This window comes from Numenius arquata, chromosome 19 (assembly GCF_964106895.1).
Source record: "Numenius arquata chromosome 19, bNumArq3.hap1.1, whole genome shotgun sequence".
In the NCBI taxonomy this organism is placed as follows: domain Eukaryota; kingdom Metazoa; phylum Chordata; class Aves; order Charadriiformes; family Scolopacidae; genus Numenius; species Numenius arquata.
Genome location: NC_133594.1, coordinates 1,684,149 through 1,705,031, shown reverse-complemented (window position 1 = coordinate 1,705,031; position 20,883 = coordinate 1,684,149). Strand labels below are relative to the sequence as shown.

General features: G+C 53.5%; 1 protein-coding gene across 1 annotated transcript; it reads right to left on the bottom strand.

Annotated features, from left to right (window-relative positions):
• Positions 1-2,839: 2,839 nt before the first annotated feature.
• LOC141473623 (taperin-like) lies at positions 2,840-20,257 on the bottom strand. The gene is made up of 5 exons (XM_074161196.1): positions 19,595-20,257; positions 18,155-19,510; positions 3,680-3,863; positions 3,287-3,417; positions 2,840-2,902 (listed from the first exon to the last, which is right to left on the bottom strand). The coding sequence occupies exons 1-5, from the start codon at positions 20,255-20,257 to the stop codon at positions 2,840-2,842; spliced, it is 2,397 nt and encodes a 798-aa protein (XP_074017297.1).
• Positions 20,258-20,883: the final 626 nt, after the last annotated feature.

Genomic DNA, 20,883 nt, shown 5'->3' with positions numbered 1-20,883 from the left:
GAGCTCTCAGACATTGCTAGATGTCCTGAAGGAAGAAATCGGGAATGCTGGTAAAGCCAGTGAGCCGCAAAGCACTTCAAAAGAAAGAGAAAAACAAGCACGTGGAGAAAAGCATTCCTAAATTTGTTCTTTAGCCTGGAGAGGCCTGTCCTGGGACAGCTGTTGGTCTGGGACAAGGATGCCACATTTAATAAAAGTCTTTGTTTTGCAGGAGTAAATTTTCCTTTCAGCTGCACTTTGGTATTAGTTAGAGATCTACTAAAGTTAGTCCTCAAAAGCCAGAGCTCAGGGGAAGCATCTACAAAAAAATACCCTTTATTTTGAGCACAGTGATACCGAAGCACATCCCTGGGGGTGACTCACCAGCTTATGCTTCTGCCCTCAAACAGCGTTCCCATCGCTCTGCCAGGAGCAGGCTCAGCGTTCACCCGGAGCAGGCAGGGATCAGAGTACAAAGCCGGGAGGCGCGAAGGCAGCACTCGGCGAGGTGTAAATCACAGCTACACGGTGGAGCAGGCAAAGTGGAAGGGGGAGTAGAGAAGTCGGAGCAGACCAGGGTACCAGGAGCTCCTGGGGAGAGCACACCCTGCGCTCCCACGCCTCCCCTGAGCCTCTCCCAACCAGAGACATGGCAGGCACAGGGCTCATCACCGAGAACAGCATGACAGTGGCTGAAGTCAGCAGAACAAGCTGCAGGATATTGCTGGCTCTAGCATTCCTCATCAATTCACGGCAGAACAAAGTCAGGAGTGGGTCAGACACCTGGTCCCCAATTTTAATTGCAAGCAGTTTGTGCTTTACTGTTAAGCTGCAAATCTTAAACTGGCTCGACCCAGTTTAAGTCAGCGAGATAGGGCTGCTTTCAACTGGCCTGAGCTTTTCCACAGCGCAGGATGCTCACTGGGACATTTTCTGCTAGAAAAAAGCTGTGCATAACCTTTTCTTCAAACAATGGTCCCTGATCTTTGGCTGTGGGCACTGCTCAGCGTTTAACTCCACGTATCTGATAACTTCCTTATCCCTTAAATCTAGCAGTCACTAGCGGTCCTGCATGCTTCCTCCTGCTACCCCGCTCTCAGCATCTTGTCCTGAAGTGTGTCATTAATGGGAGAAGCCTTAGCACACGGAATTCACTCGGTATTTGTATCGTGTCACAGGCTGAGGCCCTGCCAGCCATGTATGGTTCCTGGGAGGTCAGGCAGGGAACGGATCTCGAGCTAGCTTGGAAAGGACAAGCCTTAGAAGCGCAAGGAGGTATAAAGTGTTCCTTTGTGGCCCCTCCAGCCAACATCTAACAAGCTGCTGAGTATCTCACTATTTTTTTTTTTTTTTTTTGCATTATCTTTCCAGGAATATTTAGGCACCCAGGGCAGAAGAGGAAAACAGCTAGAAGTAGGTATGTCCTAACATTTAGTTCTGTCCGTATTTTTCAGCATAACAACCTTCCTCCTGCTGCTACAATATACACCAAAACGAGTGCAAGATACACAGGACATTTTCAGTTCACAGACTGGTGTCACCTTGATTAGACATTCATCATCTCTATATAACAGACAAACCAATAAACCTATCAAATTTAATCAAAGATACCAGCCTGTTACTTCGGATGGAGCCACACGCTGGGGTCCCACTCATTTCATAAAGCCCAAAGAGGCCGTGTCTATTCCAACCGCATCTCTTTTAATCCCAGAAGTATAAATCACATTAGCAGCAGTGTTCCATCTCTGCCAGAGTGCAAGTTTGACCCTGAGTTTACAGTAGTAGAAAACTGAAATGGAAGAGTCTAGCAGATTCCTTTGCATATTGGCTGCATTAAACAATTATAATAGAACTATAAAAATCCTAGGAAAAAAAAAACAAAAACAACATATTCCTTGTTCAAGTTCTGCAGAAAAAAGGAGTGGAATTGCCCTCCTGTGCTTTGCATTAGAGGAACAGAGTAAGCACGACTAGAAGGAAACCACCCCCCCGACCAAGGGAGTTAAATCTGGCCCCATTAGATGCTGGACAAAGCAACCAGAGGCACTGGCAAACTGGAGCACAATCACCAGTTCCTAGAGACTGGAGGTCAGAGCTGGGTATGGACAGGTCAAAGCTATGGCCAATGTTTGGGAATCTTCAAGAGGCTCAGGCCAGTCTGGACACTTCTGTACAGATCAGTGCAAAACTGACACCTAAAGCTAAAGGCATTCATTCCACTTCCCATCCCTCATGCTGTGTTCGGGTTCCTTCACAGGAACAGACAGAACTGGCACGTGAATTCCATGATGGTTCAGTGAAACTAGACCCAGAAACGTGCCAACACAAACCAGGAACCTTCAATGGTTTTCCATACTGACACCCAACCCAGCTGCCGAATCGCAGCCATCCCTGTGACTCCAGCTAACTGCCCACGTGCTCCCAGTGCTCCAACTCCAGAACCGTTCTTCACTGGGGCCTCCCATGGGAGAGGTGTCACAAAAGCCATCCAGACCCCATACAGCGCCTGGATGTGTGGACTCAGATAAACACTGGGAGGATCCACATCCATCCTGGGATTACAGATCTGGTCTTAAGATGCTTTGCCTCAGCGGCAGCTGATCTTGAACGAGGAATATGCAAGGCCACAGGTAGAATAAATCATACGCCTTAAAAGTAGTAGTTAGGTCCCAGAATCCAGTGCAAATATTCTCCGAAGATGTCTGACAGCATCTAGTCCACCCTTGGCATCGGGATCCAGCGAAAACCGTGGTGAGGGAGGGACCCAGAAGCTCGCTCAGCGGCGCTTGCCTGGGCGTTCGGATGGTGCACTGACGCGTTCCGTCCAGCAGCCGCTGCTGCAGGACAGGAGATGGAGCGATCAAAAATACAGAGCGGGCTCGCTGCTGAAATCGGAGAGTCCGCCCTTCTCTGCTGGGGTGAGCTGTGGAGAAAGCAGAGTTGACACAGAGGCGTCATCAAACCCGAAGGGAATGAGTACCCACACCTTTGGACGGTGAAGGCTGCACTGGCACCTCGCCCGGGGCTAACGAGCGCATTTAATTCCCCCCTCCAAACATGCCCTGGAGTACAAAGCCTGCCAGCTGCCTTATGTCTCCTTTACACACGTGGAGAGGCAGGTCTGCGAGTGGCACTGGGACCTTGTGTCTCTTTGTGCGTGGTGGCCCACCTCCCCAGGCAGCAAACACACACACACACACACGTGCACATCCACCCCATCCCATCCCCTCCTCTGTCCAGACCAGCCAGAGCACTGGGATAACCACACAGCAGGACAAAGCCAAAACCTGCTTATTTCAAGTCTCACCATGACTTGGCTCCCACGGGCATCGGCTTCCTTTGGGAGGGCTCCCTCTGCAGCAGGCATCTCCTCATACTTCTGCTCCTGCCACTCGCTGAACTTCACAGAGTGCTTTGGGGTGTAGCTGGATAAATCTGCTGGAAGGACAAAGCTGACATGAGTATTTCTCACTGCCCCAAAAGGAAGCAGAATCGGGATCCTAGCAGGGACAGCACGGAAGCTGCCTATCTGTGGTTCCCTGTTCTGGTTCCCCATCCCCACTAAGCCCCAGTTCTGCCATCAGTTGTCACCTCCATTGGCATTTCCACCTGTGTGGAGCCCCATGAGGGGCCACAGGAAACAGAGCCGGTGTCAGACACCACCAGTAACCCCACAGTGCCACCACAGCGCCTCGCTCACCTGAGTTCGGTGTACTGGGATGCAAAGTGCTATTTGGGCGTGGAATGTAAAAGGTGCAAGACTTGTCCTCCTCTGTTTCAGAGGCATGTCCATCCTCTTCCTCCTCTTCCTCTTCTGCCAGTGAGCTCTCTGATGGGTACTCAAACATAGTCTGCAAACTTGTCTCATTGAAAGAGATCTTCATCTAGACAACAGCAAAGGGGAATTATTAGAAAGCAGCACAAGAAACCATTGATCCCAGCCTCTGGCGACGGCCACCTCCCATCCCAGGGCTTCACTCTGCTTTGAAGAAGCCATGCATCTCCACCCCACCATTCCCAGGTTTGCCAGATCTCCTGCCGCGCTGAGAGAAACCACAGAGGCAGATCGCCAAATCGATGGGATGGGGTCAGGAGGCTGAGAGATCCAGAGCACCTCTGGCTTTTCATCCTGGTACACACTTTGCTATCCTCTCACACCAATGCCCAGCAGCCAGGAAGAGCTGCTGGAGCGTCCCTCAAGAGGGATTGGTGTTGCCAAGGAGGACAGGAAAGCATCCATGTGGTGGAAAGGTGACATCGCTAATTCCTGCCAATTCGTTTGTGTACCCATGCTCTAGACTGTGGAAACATCAGTGATCAGGACTACATTTTTGACTACATCCTGACAACAAGCTATTTACACTAGATAAAAACCAGGGTTTAATACCAAAAGTGAGAAGACGGAAGCAGCTAAAGGAGAGGTGGTACCGGGTGGTAGTAATAAGAGAAAATACTGGAGGTACTTAAAGGCTCTCTTTTGAAACCAGTTTTATTTAGTGTTCTCACTAGTGACCTTTGCACAGTAACTGGGAGACTGAGAATGAAGATGACTCCAACATGGGAGGAAAAAACAGAATTTTATGGGTCATTCAGAAAACTGGAGAGCAAGAACACCAGAAATGGGACGATGTTTAAGATCAACCCTTGCTCTAAGAGAAGTTCATCACCTGTGAATAACTGAGAAAGAAAATTCTGGATAGCAACAGGACTGTAATCATCACTAGGATGCTGCTACAATAAACCAGGAATAAAGCAGGGCATTTCCACTGGAAACAGGGACTGCCCGGCTCCATCCTCCCCAGTATCACCCAGTAGGTGGAAGAAGGCAGCAACTGGACTCCCCGTTTCTCTCCTCCAGGCAGAACAAACCAGCTCCCTCAGCTTCTCCTCACATGCCATTTCCTCCAGCCCCAGGAGCTCTTTGGTAGCCTCTGCTGGACTCGCTCCAGCTTCTGCATCTATCCCGTAGCAGGACGCCCAAACCCTGAAACTCCAGATGTGCTGTCCTGAGTTGAAAGGAAAAGCTGAGGGAAGAGGTTGTTCCCCTGCAGCCTTTCATGTCCTAATCATTATCTACCATTCTGCTTGGAAGATGTGGTTGCAAACCATCTCAGCAGGTGGAGAGGAGCTTCAGCCTGTCCACGTTAGCAAAAACGAAGGCTGAGAAAAAGCATAACAGCTCTTTGTAAGTACACCAAGAAAATAAACACCAAGGAGCAAAGAACTGCTGATGCCAGCACACAACAGACAAACAAGGAGGAAGAGCTTGCCAGGAATAAATTCATGCCAAAAGCAGGGAAGTATCTAGGCAATGCGGATCACGGTTCAGGAGCAGCTGCCTAAAGGTTGTTGTGATCCCTTTACTTCTAACTACATTTGAAAATGAGCAAATAGGGTTATGAACAGAATTAAAAGGGCATGGCTGCTTGTGAGAGGCGGTAGGAGCTGGATGGTTCAGAAGATCTCTTCTCATGCTGTGTAATAACAACCAGCAAGAAGAAAGTGCAGCACATTTGCTCCATGTGCCATATTTTTAGTTTCCCTCATGTACAAAACACCCCACAGGCTGAGAAACAGGTATCAATCACAACGCACCACCCGTGCTGCCCAGACACGTGTATTTCTTGTGAGAGCAGCCGCTGCCTCTGCATCTCCTGCACTGGGAGCACCGGTGCGATGATGCTGCCACCAACGAGGTCTTCTAAAGCCAAACCTGCCACCGCACAGGGGCCAGACCCTGCACACCATCAGTGAGCGGGAGCCAGCCCGCTACTGCCTCACCCTGCGCTGCCACGGACAGACACACGGAAGCTCTGTGCGTGAGAAAGGTTTTGAAGGCAAAACAGTGAGTATTTTACTCCTGATTTTCAAAAAAGCAATGCTGAGAGCTTGATTCAAACCCAGGTACCACAGGGAGTGCCTAACACCTCCTTCTGCACTGCAAATAGGCACGATGGAGCTGTGGCTGCTCTGCCCAAGTTGGGGACATCCCTCGGACACAGGCTGACTCCCTTCCCCACACTCCCAGGAGAAGGCAGGATGGAGGGCTTAAGCCCCTCTGCTGTGGGGGGTTAGGGGGGTTCAGCCTGGAGAAGAGAAGGCTCCAGGGAGACCTTAGAGCCCCTTCCAGTCCCTAAAGCGGCTCCAGGAAAGCTGGGGAGGGACTCTGGATCAGGGAGGCAAGCCATAGGATGAGGGGGAAGGGTTTTAAACTGACAGAAGGGAGATTGAGATGAGATGTGGGGAAGAAATTCTTTGCTGTGAGGGTGGTGAGAGCCTGGCCCAGGTTGCCCAGAGAAGCTGTGGCTGCCCCATCCCTGGAGGGGTTCAAGGCCAGGTTGGAGGAGGCTTTGATCCATCTGGTGTGGCGGGAGGTGTCCCTGCCCAGGGCAGGGGGTAGAACTAGAAGATCTCTAATGTCCCTTCCAACCCAAACCACTCTATGATTCTATGAAGAGCAGAGCGGAACCATCTGCCTTTCCCCTTTCCCTGCCCCTGACCTTCTCCAGATGACACACAGGGAAAGGAATGATTATATTTCAGAGAAAAGGGGTTGGAATAAAATGTCCCTGAAAGATCAGAGCATCCCAGTTGTTGTTCCCTGAATTTCTCACCCCTGCTGCTGACCTAGATGCTCCCTGATCCGAGCCAGGCAGGGACTGCTCACAATGTGGCGTCTGTGCTGGGGGACAAGCCACGCTGCCAGGCACGATGGCCGTGAGGCTCAGAAGCTCTCCCCGAAGCAGACACTGCTCACAGGCTGCTTACGCTGGCAGGCAAGGAGTTCTTGGCTAAACATGGAAAATAAAGGGGACAGGAGACACATGCCTTGTTTTTAGTTCCATCTCCCACGCTTAAATTCTAAGCCTTCCTGGTTTTCTACTAACAGGAGGAAGTCTCTAAGAAAAATAACTTTGAGTCCAGTTTGGGCCAAAGCTGCATGTAGTGCAGGAGGAGCAAACAGCCTCCCCAGGGAGTAAGACCAAGGAGTAGAAAGCAGCAGAAACAACCAGGAGACACCCCCAGAAGCAACACACCAACAGCCCAGGATAAGCCCTGGACCGGAGCAGCTCCCTCTCGCCCACAGCCAGTTCCAGAAGGCTCTGCCAGTGGGGCTTCTCGGGTACCTGCTGCAGGAGGCAACGCTGGAGATCCTCAGAGAGAGCAATCATTAACCACGGCAGTGCCAGCCCCACGCACCCAGAGCCCCAGCCTCGGGGAGAGCTCGTCACAGGACAATTTGCTGCTTCAGCAACTCCTCCCGTTGGGCCAGCGCAGCCCACGCGAGGCTGACACCAGCCCATCCTGCTTGGCGTGAGGGCACCTTGGCGCAAGCCCTCTCCCCAAAAACCACACTGGCTCCCTCTATGGTAGCATCCCATTCCCCTGCGCCCACTGCACGGCTGCCAAGAAGCAGGAAAAGCCCTGTGCCTGCTCTGCAATAAAGCACCCGGACGCACCCAGGCAAGGCAAACACCAGGGGAACAACCAGGCACCGGCACAGGGTCGGACTCCAGCTCCCTCCCCAGGCACCAGGTGGTTCCAGGGGAAGCACAAAGATCTGCCCGATCCAACAGAAGACGGAGGGCAACGTATTCAGGCATGACATGCGGGTCATCATCGCTGCCTTCAGAAAGCCTCTGAGCAGAACTGAGCGGTGTGCGCAGGGAACACAGGGAGACTCAGTCCCGGGAACCATCCGAAAAGGAAAATCAAGAGCCCAGGCAATAGGCCAGCACTATATGCTTTATGGGAACAGACTTTATGGGAACACAGAAGGCGACAGGGGTAGTTTTCCTTGAAGAAAATGGTACCCCACCAGAGCCCGGCCAGAGGCCTCTGCTCGTCGTGTCTCAGCAGTGGTCCCCCTGCTTCTGCCTCGGCAGCAGCTGCCGCCTGGGGAAAGGAAGAATTTTGCACCCTTCAGCTGTGGATACTTGCAGGGATTTGTCACTATTTGTTCAGGTGACGGCTTCACCCAGAACTCTGTCACAAACCCAGGGTCCAGCCCAAACCCATATATCTGTGTATTAATACTCTGCCCAGCAATCAGCCACGCTGGGAAGAATAAGGCAGGCTTTTAGGGGAATCTTGTGCTGTTCAGCCACCAGAGTCCTGTTGCCATAGCAAAAATCATTTATTTATTTGCTAGGATTTGAACAGTAATGAGTAATAGAGTACCCAGGAAAGGGAAGCCAGGGTAAACATTGCCCAACAAGCATAAATCTGAGTAGTCATAGAGGGCTCACTTAGAAAAGAAAAAAAAAAAAAAGACATATTAGAAATAAAAATAGCCAGTTTAGAGAAACCAACACGAATGGAAGTCAGCAGAATCCTCACCTCCAAAAGCCAAGGTGGGAAAGTCTGCAAGACTCCACAGTCAATGAAACAGCAAACACCTGATGGCTTCTCACAAACCAGGGCTTCACCCTAAGTCTCAGTAGCAAATCATGGGGTTAATCTCCATCCTCATCTCTTCTTAGTGTGGCTTTTCTCTTCCTCCATTATCACATTTGCTCCTTGCAGGTGTGGCAAAGCCAAAGTGATAAGGTAGGGTGGTTTACACCCTTTAAACAGGAATGCCTTTGGCAAGCCAAATTCTCACCTTGTAATTCTCACCTTGTAAGGAAAAAAATTGTTCTGGGCATTAAAAGAAAAAAAGAGAAAAAAAAAATCACCCTTTAACTATATTCCAGCAAGAAAAGTCAGAGTCAGCATATTGATCCCCCTTAACGTGGTTATGCTGCCCAAGTACTTCACAAGATCCACAGAACTGAGTAGCACCAGGGATCAAGATTTTGCTCTTTTCAGGTACTAATTTTCCTCTAATCATCCTCTGTCCCCAAGCAATATAATCCTGAAGTGACAATTAGTGCCTGACTCCTGAGGACATGCATGGGCTGCGGATGTGCTGCCGGGTGTGATGTAAAGCAGCTGGTTCAACAGCTTCTCACACCCGGTCGGCCAAACGCCGCCTCCTCTCTCGGCATCGGGAGGGTTTCGGCTAGTATCTGCAGGAAGGGCGGACAACAATTCAGTGTGGATACAAAAGAGCGAGAGACTGAGATCTGAGACAGAACGAGCATGGATAAAAATCCATGGTTTGAAGAAAAATCACCTTGTGCTTCTGTGCAGTCTTACATTGAGCTTAGCTACATTTGTTGATGCACTAGTTGTCGAGAAATCTGGTCAATGAGACAAAAAACACAAGCCATCAACTCCAGCTACCTGAAAACGGCAGCAGCAGAGAGCTGGGAGTGCATCAGGAAGCCTGTTGATACAGAGCATCCCATAGAGGTTTGCGAGAAACAGCCCCCCAGGCTGGGCAGAAAAGCTCCTCGAGCACCAAACCCCATTCGGTTGGTGGAGACTCTGCCCAGAGGAGCTCAGGATCCGTGCGAAGAGAAGGGTCTAACAGAGAAGAAGTTCCCAGCTCCACGCTGCCATGGGGTGAGAGGGAAGGTCCCTGCACAAAAAACTGCTTGTGAGATTGGAAACAGAGGGCAGAAGTAGATATTTTATGGTGGACAAAAATCCCCACAGGGTTAACCCAGATCTTTCCATCTGACCCAGCCTGACCGTTCCCACAGATCAGCAGATTTAGCAGAAGGAGGTGGAGGAGCGGTTCATAAACTGTGTACCTCTGCGAGGACCTTCAGTTTTTTCATGACAGCCCACAGTCAATGATCTAGACAACTCCTGTGCGATGCAGTTTTCTCTCTGAAACTTTTAGATAAAGGATTTTTGGGGAAATGAGCCATTTCACAGGAGTTAGGAACGAGCTTATCTACATGCCTGTAGATCCATGTTCATGTGTCAGCACCAACTGGTGAATAACTCCAGGCACAATCTCCGTGTGCAGCAGCCTGGAATAGTACCCCAGGAGCTGCACCAGCATCAGCATATTACCAAGGCATTTGCTATCATTCGGGAGAAGATAAGGAGCTTTTGTACATCCAGCTTTTCCTGGACACAGGAAGAAAGGGTTTTTCCCTGACAAGCACCCAGAGGAATGGTGGGGGACTCGAGGCTTGGTTCCTCCATTGGATTAACTCTGTATTGCCGTGGCTGAAGCAGCCTAAGTATGCCCAGAAAACTGCAGATGGCACTTCAAAAACATACTTTTCTGTCATTCTGTACAAAAGGAAGAGTTTTGGGGGCACAGGAGTTGGCCGCATCACAACAGGCTCACTCGGTCACGCTTTTTCAAGCGTTTCCTAAGAGTGACACTGAGTTTTGCTCAACGATTAACTGCATCACGGAGCAAGTTACTGAATAGAGCTGGCAGCACGGAAGATTTACAGCAGTGGCACGTCAAGGAAGCGCTGGGTTGCTGGGAGAAGAGAGGGTGCCTCCAGGACCGCATCCCAGCTCCCAAGGCATGAGGCAAAACAAGAAAGTCTCCATTTACAAGGCAACCCACAAAGCCAGCTCTGTGTAATCAATATGCCGAAGCACATGGCAGATAGGAGCAATGGATGGAGATTCGAAATATTAAACTCCTTGCACAAGACGGGCAAGTTTCAAATTCCTGCTGAGAAGTGACAGGGCAGGGACAGTCCCGGAGAGCACCGAAGGGCAGGCAGCTTTGTTAACTCTTCTGTGTCAGCCAAGAAGAGATTCCAGCACCCAACCAACGGCGGGGGCAGTCGGAGTCGCGGTCTGCCAGGGTACAAAGCCACCATTCACCCAGGGATCCTTCATTCCTCGCCACATCTGCGGGCAGAGGTGCCAGAGCCTTCCACAGTCTAACAAGCAAGTCAAATATTGCTTACTCAGCCCATAAAAATTGGACAAATCTCCCTACGTATCTGGAACAGATCTCATCTGAGTACACAAAGAGAGCAGGCAGAAACGAGATACAATTAGTGCCAAGACTCGGTATCTTCATAAACAATGCACAAAACTCCCAAACAGCAGAGGATTCTGCTTCACAGGCAGCTCCGAGCCCACAGTTTGTGGCTCCGCCGCGGCGCTGGGAGATGCCACCCACCAACATTTCTGTGTAACCGAGAGCGACCAGAGCATTCCACGCAAATACCTCGGTTTGGTGCAAGTGAGCCATCTCCTGCCCGAAAGGGCCGGACGGAACATCATTTCCTGGGAAATATGGGGAGATTGGGAAGAGAATTACTTCCCAGACTGGCAAAGAGCTCGTTCTAGACTTCAGGAGCAAAAGAACACGAAGAGCATTAGCTGCACGACAGAGCTCACGTCTCTCTTTGCCCTTTTTCTGTACTACTAATATGCAAAAGCCACTTCCCCGAAGAGAAGTGACTCTGCAGCAAGTTCACCACGGGATGTACGGATATGGCTCAGACCAGCATTTTCACCAGCTGCAAGCTGTAACACTTCCCCAGGCACGCAAGGGTTTTGCTCTCATAGCGTCCGAGATATTTTCCTCAGCTTACAGTCCATCCCATGCCTACGGAACAGCAGCTCCATCCTGGCAAGTCCCCAAGATCATCCGAAGGGCACTTCTCAGAAAACACCAGCACCAAGTTCCTTCAGTCTGGATTTTCCCAGGATGTTTGTGAAGTTTCCCTGTGCGATACAGGTGTTTCATGTGACTCTTCCCACACAAACTGTCCACGTAGCGATACCGTTACAGCTTCACGGCACACCCACGGCCCACACTAGGAAGAGTCTGGGTTTATAAATACATTTTAAATGGCCCAGGTTTCGCTCAGGACGGGAGCGAGCACCACCCCAGAGGCAAAAGAGATGCTGCTGCAGCAGTTCTGACAGAGATTTCCTTTACTGCCACTGAACCTGGAAAGTAAAGATTTTAATTTTCCCTACCGTCTCCTTCACGTAACACAGACAAGCAGGACTTCTGCCCCAGCCAGGCGGAGTGTGTACTTACAATCACAGAATTGCTGAGGTTGGAAGGGACCTTTCAGATCATCTAGTCCAACCATCAGCCTCACACTGCCAAAACCCATCACTAACTCAGGAACACCATGAGCTTGTACTGGAAAAAGCAGAGGGGGGAGCAAAACCCAAGCCCAAGACAAACTCAGATGGAGGGAAATTATAAACCATCTCCAATCTGGTCCACAGATTAAAGAAACCGATTAAGATAACATTAACCGTAATCCTCATGATGGGAATTCGGAGCACAAAGCACTTCAAATCTCTCAAGCTCTGGGGCGGGCTGAGCCCTGGGCACGTCCTAACCCGCTTCAAAGGCAGGCTGGGCTCTGATTTGCGTAAGAGTTTCTATTTTAGCTTTTCTGTCCCCTTCCCCGTGCTGCCAACAGCGGGGCAGGGGACGGCAGGAAGAGAGACGGGGGGGAACTGGAATTTGGGAGCAGCTTGGGCGGTCGCTGGGGCAGGAGACGAAGCATGGGAGCGGCACGGCCACGGAGAATCTCAGTCGCAGAAAATTTCCCACTACGGAGATGAGATAAATATGACTCATCTGCTCTGCCAGGGGTTTAGAGCAACAACTTCAAGGAGTTGGCAGGCAGCGGGGCAACAAAAAAAAAAAACCAACCTACTTCCCCACTGACAGCCTCAGGCCCAGCTTGTGAGGTGGTTTAAAAACTACAACCACAACAAAAAACTGATTTCTAGAGTCTTAAGCCATCGACATCACAGGCTAGAAATCAGCAGAATTAGAAAAGAGCAGGGAAATTGCCCGGTGTGGGTGAAGGAGCCTGCTCCCATCGGACAGGCGGCGGAGGGGAGGCACCACACCTCCTCAGGTAAGACACGTATTATTCTGAGCGGGACTTGTCACCGCTGACTTCATCTACCAAAAATTCAATAGGTCCCTGTCAGATACGTACTGCAGCCCCTCCTTAAAGGTGGCAGATGTATCTGTGCCAGCAGAGCACAGCCACGAGACAGAAAATACAACAGGGGCACTCAAGCTCTCCGACCTGAATAACACAAATCTGTGTCCTGATCCCTCCAAAACACAGAGACGAGGGAATCTAAGTCATTTTTGCAGAAAGATTTTTGCTTCTACCACCAGGTTAATTTCCTTGTGTTATGGTTAATTTACTTGTGTTACACATGGCAAATAAATACTTCAGGCAGTCACCGATATTTAGATTCCAGACTGTGCAGACTTGCTCCAGACAGGTCCAGGCAACAGTTGGAAGTGTTCGTCCCTGCCAACATCTCGAGCCCACACCTGGTTCTCACAGGAGACCATCTCCAGCAGAACCAAGCAGATGGGAAGCCACAGAGCAAGAAGTGCAGCAGGTTAGACCAACAAAACGGCCGCCCCGTCCTGCCCACGATGAAAAGCTGAGGGATGTTAGAATCACCTTTTAACAGGCATTTAAGTGGGCATTAAGGCACATTCAGGCATTACGCAGTTCAAAACATTAGAAAATGGACCACGGTAAAGTCCACGTAGCTGGAACTTTTTGAAGTTCAGCTGAAGCTGAACATATTTGAAGACAATTTTGTGAAGAAGCAGGAAAACATCAGACTCCAACTGTTTGGGTCCCACCAACCTTGCTGTTGTAAGCCCTGTTGACACAAGGCTGCAGGTCACCTCCCAGCACTCAAACTGCCAGCTGTGACAAGCAAAAAACATTAAAACCATCAATAATCTGCTGTCTGTTGGCTCTCAAAACCTGTTATTTACAGCACTTTGGGTGGCCTGGCCAGAAGTCACCTTTCTTGTAGGATCCCCAAGAGGTACCAGGTCCCGGAGGGGACAAACATACTGTGATTTGGGATAAATTTCAGGAGTGACAAGACATAAGGAAGGAGCACAGTTGGGGCAAATTCTGTACACACAGGACCCTTCCTGGCAGAGTCCAGCCTCCAACAAGAAGGGAACATGAAGCCTGAAGAATGACAACTGCTGGCAGCCTGCAGCCCCTTCCCGTCCCTCGCTCCAACATGCCAGTCACATGTTTTACAGAAACCTAGATTTCTATCTTGCGGACAACTTTATTGCACGTTATTCTGGCAGGCAACCAAACCAGGATTGGCTCTTGTCAGCTCAGCCGAGCTAGATTTTATCCTCCGAGATCCCAAAGATCCACAACCCGCAGCAAAGCCTTCCCTTCCTCCTGGGGCTGTTATCGGGCTGTGGTGGCTTTACAACTTCTGTGATAACAAAGTACGAAGAGGAGCACTGAACAGAGGTCACCAACAGCGCTCTGCATCCTCTGCCCCACTCCCTGTTTGGAATAAAGGTCAGTAGGTCTCCTTCCACCCCTGCACATGTATCCTGTCCTCACCAGCCAGCCTCTCCCAGCAGCTCACTTAATTTTCAAACTGCACTCACACCCCCGCTGCTTTATCTGAACTAACCCTCACGCCACTTGGAGAGGTCTCCAAACAGCCGCAGAGTGGTGGATGAACAGGCTTGAAGGGCATCTTAACACCTGCAGGAGGACAAGAGCTCCAACTCCCTGCCCGCACAGGCAGCCCAGTCCCTGGGACGGGCACGGCTGGGTCTCTCCCATCCACCTGCAGATCTTGCCCGTGTCCCATCACACACAACCCCATGTTCATCCTCACAGCCCTGAGTGAACAGCAACTGTCCCACCGCAGATCTTGCCTGTGTCCTGTGTCCCATCATACACAACCCTGTATTCACCCTCACAGCCCTGGGTGAACAGCAACTGTCCCACCACAGATCTTGCCTGTGTCCCATCACACACAACCCTGTGTTCACCCTCACAGCCCTGGGTGAACAGTGACTGTCCCACTGCAGATCTTGCCTGTGTCCCATCGTACACAACCCTGTGTTCACCCTCACAGCCCTGGGAGAACAGTGACTGTCCCACTGCAGATCTTGCCTGTGTCCCATCGTACACAACCCTGTGTTCACCCTCACAGCCCTGGGAGAACAACAACTCTCCCACCACAGCAGCTCCAGTTGGCATGAGAGAGCTGGGAAACCATTTCTTTTATTCTGACACAGGAACAGCATTTCTCTCTCTCTCATCAGCTCAATACCCAGCTCCAATCCCCAAACAAACAGCTGCTTCACATATTTGAAGTGTCTGGAAGGAGCAATAAAGCTATTTTTCCTGAAAGACCTTGAACACCAGCAGGCCATGGCAAAGTCCGGCCACGCAGCTGAGAGCAGGGGCTGGAGCTCCGTCCCCGCTCTCCCAGCCGCGCTCCCAGCCCAAAAAGCCACAGAGGACGTGGACCGAGTCAGGTCCATGTTGCTGGCATCTCTACCACAGTCAGGCAATCAATGGCCAGAAAAGGGGACGGAAAAGGCAGGCTGAATTTCCGCATTTGGAGAAAAACATGATTTGCATCTCTCAGAACAATCAGTGTAACTGCCAGGACCGCCTCCCTGCTCCCAATAAATCATTAGCCCCAACCGTAAGCACAGACACCCGCCGAGCCGCAGCATTCCCAGGCTGTGCCAGACCTGCTCTTTATCTCGCCCAGATTCCTGCTGGGCACCAGTGAGAGGATGAAATTTTCCAAGTCATCGGGGTTTCACCAAACACCACTTTCTTGAGCCTGGAGCACACTTTAAAGACCTTTCAGCAAATCTTAAGGCAAGGTCTGGAAAGGAAGATGCTCAGCAGGAGGCAGGTCCGCCTGGGGAGAACCAGCCCAAAAGACCCAGGCAGCTGCTGGGGTGATGAAACCAGCATCAGGTTTGATTTTGATAGCCCCAAAGAGAAAGGGACATTGGTTTTACTGCAGCTCCCAGCTCACAGGAAATGTCTGCATCTGCCCAATTCAGGCCAAAACCGAGTTTCTGAAAACCCCGACATATCTACAAAACAGAACCCTTGGTTTTGGCCGGTTGCCTTGGCGACACACAGCAATCTCTTGGGAAGAAACCAAGGAATGTGTCTTCACACTGGCTCCTTCCTGTTCAGGCATCAACGCTCAGCCTTATTATCCAGAGTAAAAGCCACAAACATCCTCTAGGTTAGGAGTAAACAGAAATCTGTCCATCGGCTTTCCACCGGCCACAGAGTCAAGCGACACTCCATGCTCGCCACCTCTGGCAAGGAGAAGGGAACCGAAAGAAAAGCCGGTATTTCTCCCACTCCGTCACCACATTTCATTTTACCCAGCAACTCGTGGCTCTTTACTACTTCTCCTTAAGCTGGAACTTATTTTCCAAAGGGTCCCCATCTGTTCAGCTCCCGAGCCCTGCAACATAACAGGCAGTTCCTCCTTCGCCTTTTAACATCTCTCTTCTCAGAAACTAGATGGCTATGCAAGTTCTCACGCAGGACATCCCCCACGTATAACTAATTCTCAGCAAATGCTACTACAGCTGTACGTGACGCGCACAAGTATTGAGCACTTTTCATCTCCAGAGTGCCCGCAGAGTGCTCTTAATGCCACTAAGCTGATAAGAACAGAAGCGGAGAAGCTACATGACCTGCCCAATGTCACACAAATCCAGCACAGAGCCGACAAAACAGTCGTCAACCAATTTCAAAGATTCATACGTTTTTTTAGGTTGGGAAAGGACCTCTGGAGGTCTCTAGCCCAGAGTCCTGCTCCAAGCAGGTCCAACCGGATCAGTTGTCCAAGGCTTTCCTTGGGCAAGTTTCAAATAGCTCCAAGGACGGAGACGCCACCACTTCTCTGGGTTCCTGTTCCAGTGTTCGACCAGCCTTTACACAATTCCGTCGCTGCACTGGCCTTGTCCTCGTCTCCCTTCCTCCTCTTTGTACAGTTTAAGGGTAGCTTCCACCACACGCCGCTCATTGGTTTTGATTACTTGAGCTTTATTTTATTACTTTTGCTTCATTCTGTTACCAGCAAGGCTGCTGCCCCAAAGCACCGCCCTGCACAGGGAAATCCGCTCCACTGACTGCAGCAGAAGCCGGGCTTCTCTAAGAGAGGCTGTCCTGCAAGGTTTCGTGTGTATTTTCTGCTCCATCCCAAGGTTACCCATAGCTGTAACATGCCTTCTTGATATTTTCACCATTTATACCACACGCCCGATGTGGTGTAAACCAAATTAATACCCCAACCTGCACAGAGCAAAGAAAACAGCTGGAATGAGTGCAATCCAGCAGGTATGTAAACAGCAGAACAATTCCAGTGTGATTAAGCATTAAGATGAGGACAAGAAAACACTACAGGAGCACTGAGCGAGAAGCAACACTCCTGCTTATTCTGGATCTCATGCTCCCCGATCTGCTACCTGCATTAGTCATCATCAAATTAACACGGACTGGGTGCTCTTATGAAGGAATCTAACAACGTCAAGCCACGAGAAACAGCACTCCCTGCCTCCCTCCTAAATGAGATGCACCCTATTCAAAGGATTTCCTCAAATTATAATGCTCAGTGCCTCAGGCACCCGTGTGGATTCAGTCTATCAAATATTTAGTCGAATTTAGGTAACGGAACGTAAAACAAATCTTCCCGCTATGGAAAAAGATGTCCCGCCACAGACCTAGAAACGGGGATTTCTCACCCCACTGCGCTGCTTTCAGAGCCCAACAATTCACACTTACTCCTCCGGCGCAGCAAAATAACCCAATCTTTCAGCATGAATGTGTCTTTATCACACCCAGCTGCGTTTCACCAAGCCATACAAAGATTAATTCTTAATTTACGGCTCACAAGGATCTAACTTAGATCCCAAGCAGTGAGAAAACCTGACATTCCCTCCAAAGACGTCTGGAGCAGTCGATGTCCCGCAGACCTTCAGAGATGCCACCACACATCCAGAACGAGCAGCCAGGTGGTATAATCCTATCAAGGGGAGTTAAGTTGTTGCTGATCTCTCTCTGCCTAATAGAGACCTAATTCTTGAGCCTCTATCAATAGATCACTAATGCGGGGAAGACGCCAGCCACTGTACTGTGTCACAAGCCGGGCAGTGACCATGAGGAACCTCAACCTGCCCAACAGCGAGCAGACACAGCGAGCAGGGCTGGAGAAGGGCTGCAGCCCTTCAAACCACGCAACTCACCTCCAGTTTCTAAACACCTGACATATTTCACTTTCCATTATCACACCTCTGAGAAGTGACTGTGGGAGATGCCCTGCAGTTATCACAGGTCACATCCCACTCCCATCTACTCCGTGGACCAGCACCCAGTGCCCCCTCCCCGAGGGCAAGCCTCTGGCTCCCAAAAGCACCAGAAAAACGCTGCCCATCTTCCCACCCAGTGCCTTGTGGAAAGACAAGCCAAAAGTAGTACCAACTACTTCCAGCCTGGCTGTTCAGCACAGAGGCACCCCAGGCAGTTACCTTCTTGCGGCGGGAGCCCGTCTTGCTCATGCAGGACCTCTCCAGGGACAGGTATCCCCCAATGACTTCGATCTCGTTCACAGTGGGGTAGCGCTTTTTATGGGACACCCCCGTTTGGGGCCCATCGGCGTTCTCCATGGCTTTGCCTTTGCTTTCCTCCTCCTCTTCCTCCCGCTGTGGCCTTCCGCTGGCATCATTAAGAGTCTGCAGCCCCGAGGCAACGGGCTTGCTTTTGGGCACGACAGTGAAGGTGCTGCCTCCCCTCTGATGGGGGACAGAGTGTGGTCTGTAGAGGGGCACGGAGGAAACCTCCATCTCCATGTCAGGGCCGGCTCCTCCAGGCTGACCCGCCAAGCTCCCCGTCCTCGCAGCCGAGCGGGCCCTGGGGGAAAGCTCCCCGCTCTCCGGCTCCACAATGTCATCGATGAAAGTCACAGGTACCAAGGGTTCCAGAGGCGCCGGCAGGGAAGTGATGGGCTCCTCCTGCTCCGGGGCAGAAGCCCTTGGGGGCTCCTTGGGTGCCTTCTCCTCCGAGGACGGTGGCGGTGGCCCCGGCCTGGTGCTCTGGGCGGGGGGCAGAGCCGGGCTCCCCTCCCGGCGGGGCACGAAGAGGAAGGAATTGCGTGAATTCAGGCGTAGCTTGGCCAGGGCTTGGGCCTGCAGGTCATGGGCTGGGATGGCAGCCAAGTCAGGCTTGGGGGCCGGGTGGATTTCGAAGGAGCCCCCAGCCCGGGGGGCAGAGGCGGAGAGCGGCTGAGTGGAGCTGGTGGCACTGGGGGCCAGACTGGCACTGGGTGGGGGGGACACGGCCGCTTCGGCCTCCTCCGGCTTTGGCCTCCTGGCGTTGGCTCTGGCATGGGAAGGGCTGGCAGATGGCACTGGCGGCCCCTTGGGTGGTGCAGGGCGGCCGGTGGGGACGGCACCGGGCTCGGGGAGGCGGCTGCCGGGGGGCAGCCCCCGGGGGGTGACGGTGAAGGAGTTGGAGCCGATCTTGTGGAGAAAGCAGTTGGCCTGGGGGGCTGCGGCTTTGGGGGCAGCTGGCACCGCCTGGGGGGCTGCAGCCTGGGGGGCTGCGGGCTGGGGGGTGACAGCCGGGGGGGGAGCCGGGGCTGTGGGCTGAGGGGTGACAGCTCGAGGGGGAGCCGGGGCCGTGGGCTGAGGGGTGGCAGCCCGGGGGGGAGCTGGCAGCGGCTGGGGGGTGGCCGGCACCGCCGGGGGGGTGGCAGCCCGGGGGGGAGCCGGCAGGGGCTGGGGGGCGGCCGGCGGAGGTGCCGGTCCCGCCTTCGGGGCCGAGGCCCGGGGGGAGCCGGGTCTCCTCTGGGGAGGTGCGGAGGCCCGGGGGGAGCCGGGCACCGCCTGCGGAGGGGGCGGCCCGGCCCGGGGGGAGCCCGGCACCGGCGGAGGAGCGGCCGGCCCGGCCCGGGGGGAGCCCGGTCCCACCTGCGGAGGAGCGGCCGGCCCGGCGCCGGGCCCGGGCCCGCTCAGCGCCTCCCCGCCGCGGCGTCGGCGTCCCCGCGGCCGCTGCCCGAACTTCTCCAGGAGGCGGCTGACGGTGCCCGGCTCGGCCGCCTCGGGCGACTCCGGCGGCTCGGCCGCCTCGTAGATGACGACCTGGTCGGCGCGGATCTCGGCCAGGGCGGCCCCGCGGCGGGCCAGCAGCTCCCGCAGCGGGTCGGGGCGCCGCGGCGGGTCGGAGCCGGAGGCGGCCGGGTCCCGGCGGCGGCCGGGCAGCGCGTCCCCTTCGGCGAAGCAGGCGGCGGCGTCGGGCTGGGACTCGATGATGAGGATGTTGTCGGCGCGGATGGTGCGGATGCCGGGCACGGCGCTGTACAGCTCCAGCAGCTGCTGCAGCGGCCGCGCCGACTCGGCGCCGTGCCCGGGCAGCCCCTGCCGCAGCCGCCGCCGCTCGCTCTCCAGCCGCATGAAGGGGTTCTCCCGCAGCGGGCCCAGGCTCTCCGCCACCACCAGCCGCTCCCCCGCCGGGGGCTCCGGCTCGCCGCCGGCCGCCCCGGCCAGCTTGGCCCGCTTCCTCTCCAGGATCTCCCGCTTCCAGGCGGGCTGAGCCCGCGGCCCGGCCCCGAGCGGCGGCTCGGCGCTGCTCATGGCGGCGGCCCCGGCGGCACTGCGCTGCCCAGCCGCCGCCGCCTCCTCCTCCTCCTCCTCCGCTCCGCCGCACCTGAGCAAGCCCCGCCGCCGGCCGCCGCGCCGCCCCCGGGCCGCCCTCCGCCGGGCGGGGCGGGCGCCATGACAGGCCCCCGCGGGCGGGCCGCTCCCTCAGGCCATGGCCGCCGTGGCCGTGCCGCCGCTCCCCGCCGGGTGTGGGGTCGGTGTCAAGGAGATCCGCCCCGTTACCTGCCCGGAGGGGAAAGGGAACGTGGCTGGAGACCTGCCGGGGTCCCTGCTTCCCACACCGCCCTGCCCTCACACACACCGGGGCGACGGGCTGGGGCGGGCCCCGGGGGTCTCGGGCCTGACAGGAGCCGGGGTGACCCACCATAGATAGCAAAAAAAAACCCTAATCTGCTCTTTCTCCTCATCCTGAGCTGGCCGCGTGGTGCCAGGTCAGGAGCGGAAAATACCTTTTGGGGTGACCCTGCCATAATCTCGGCCACGGTCTGAGGAAGAGCGGGCGTCTGGGCACGAGCAGCCATGGAACGAGCCGTCGCCACCGGAGGAATTGTCTTATCATTCATTCCCTGGAAGGAATGTCTTATCATTCCTCCCCGTCA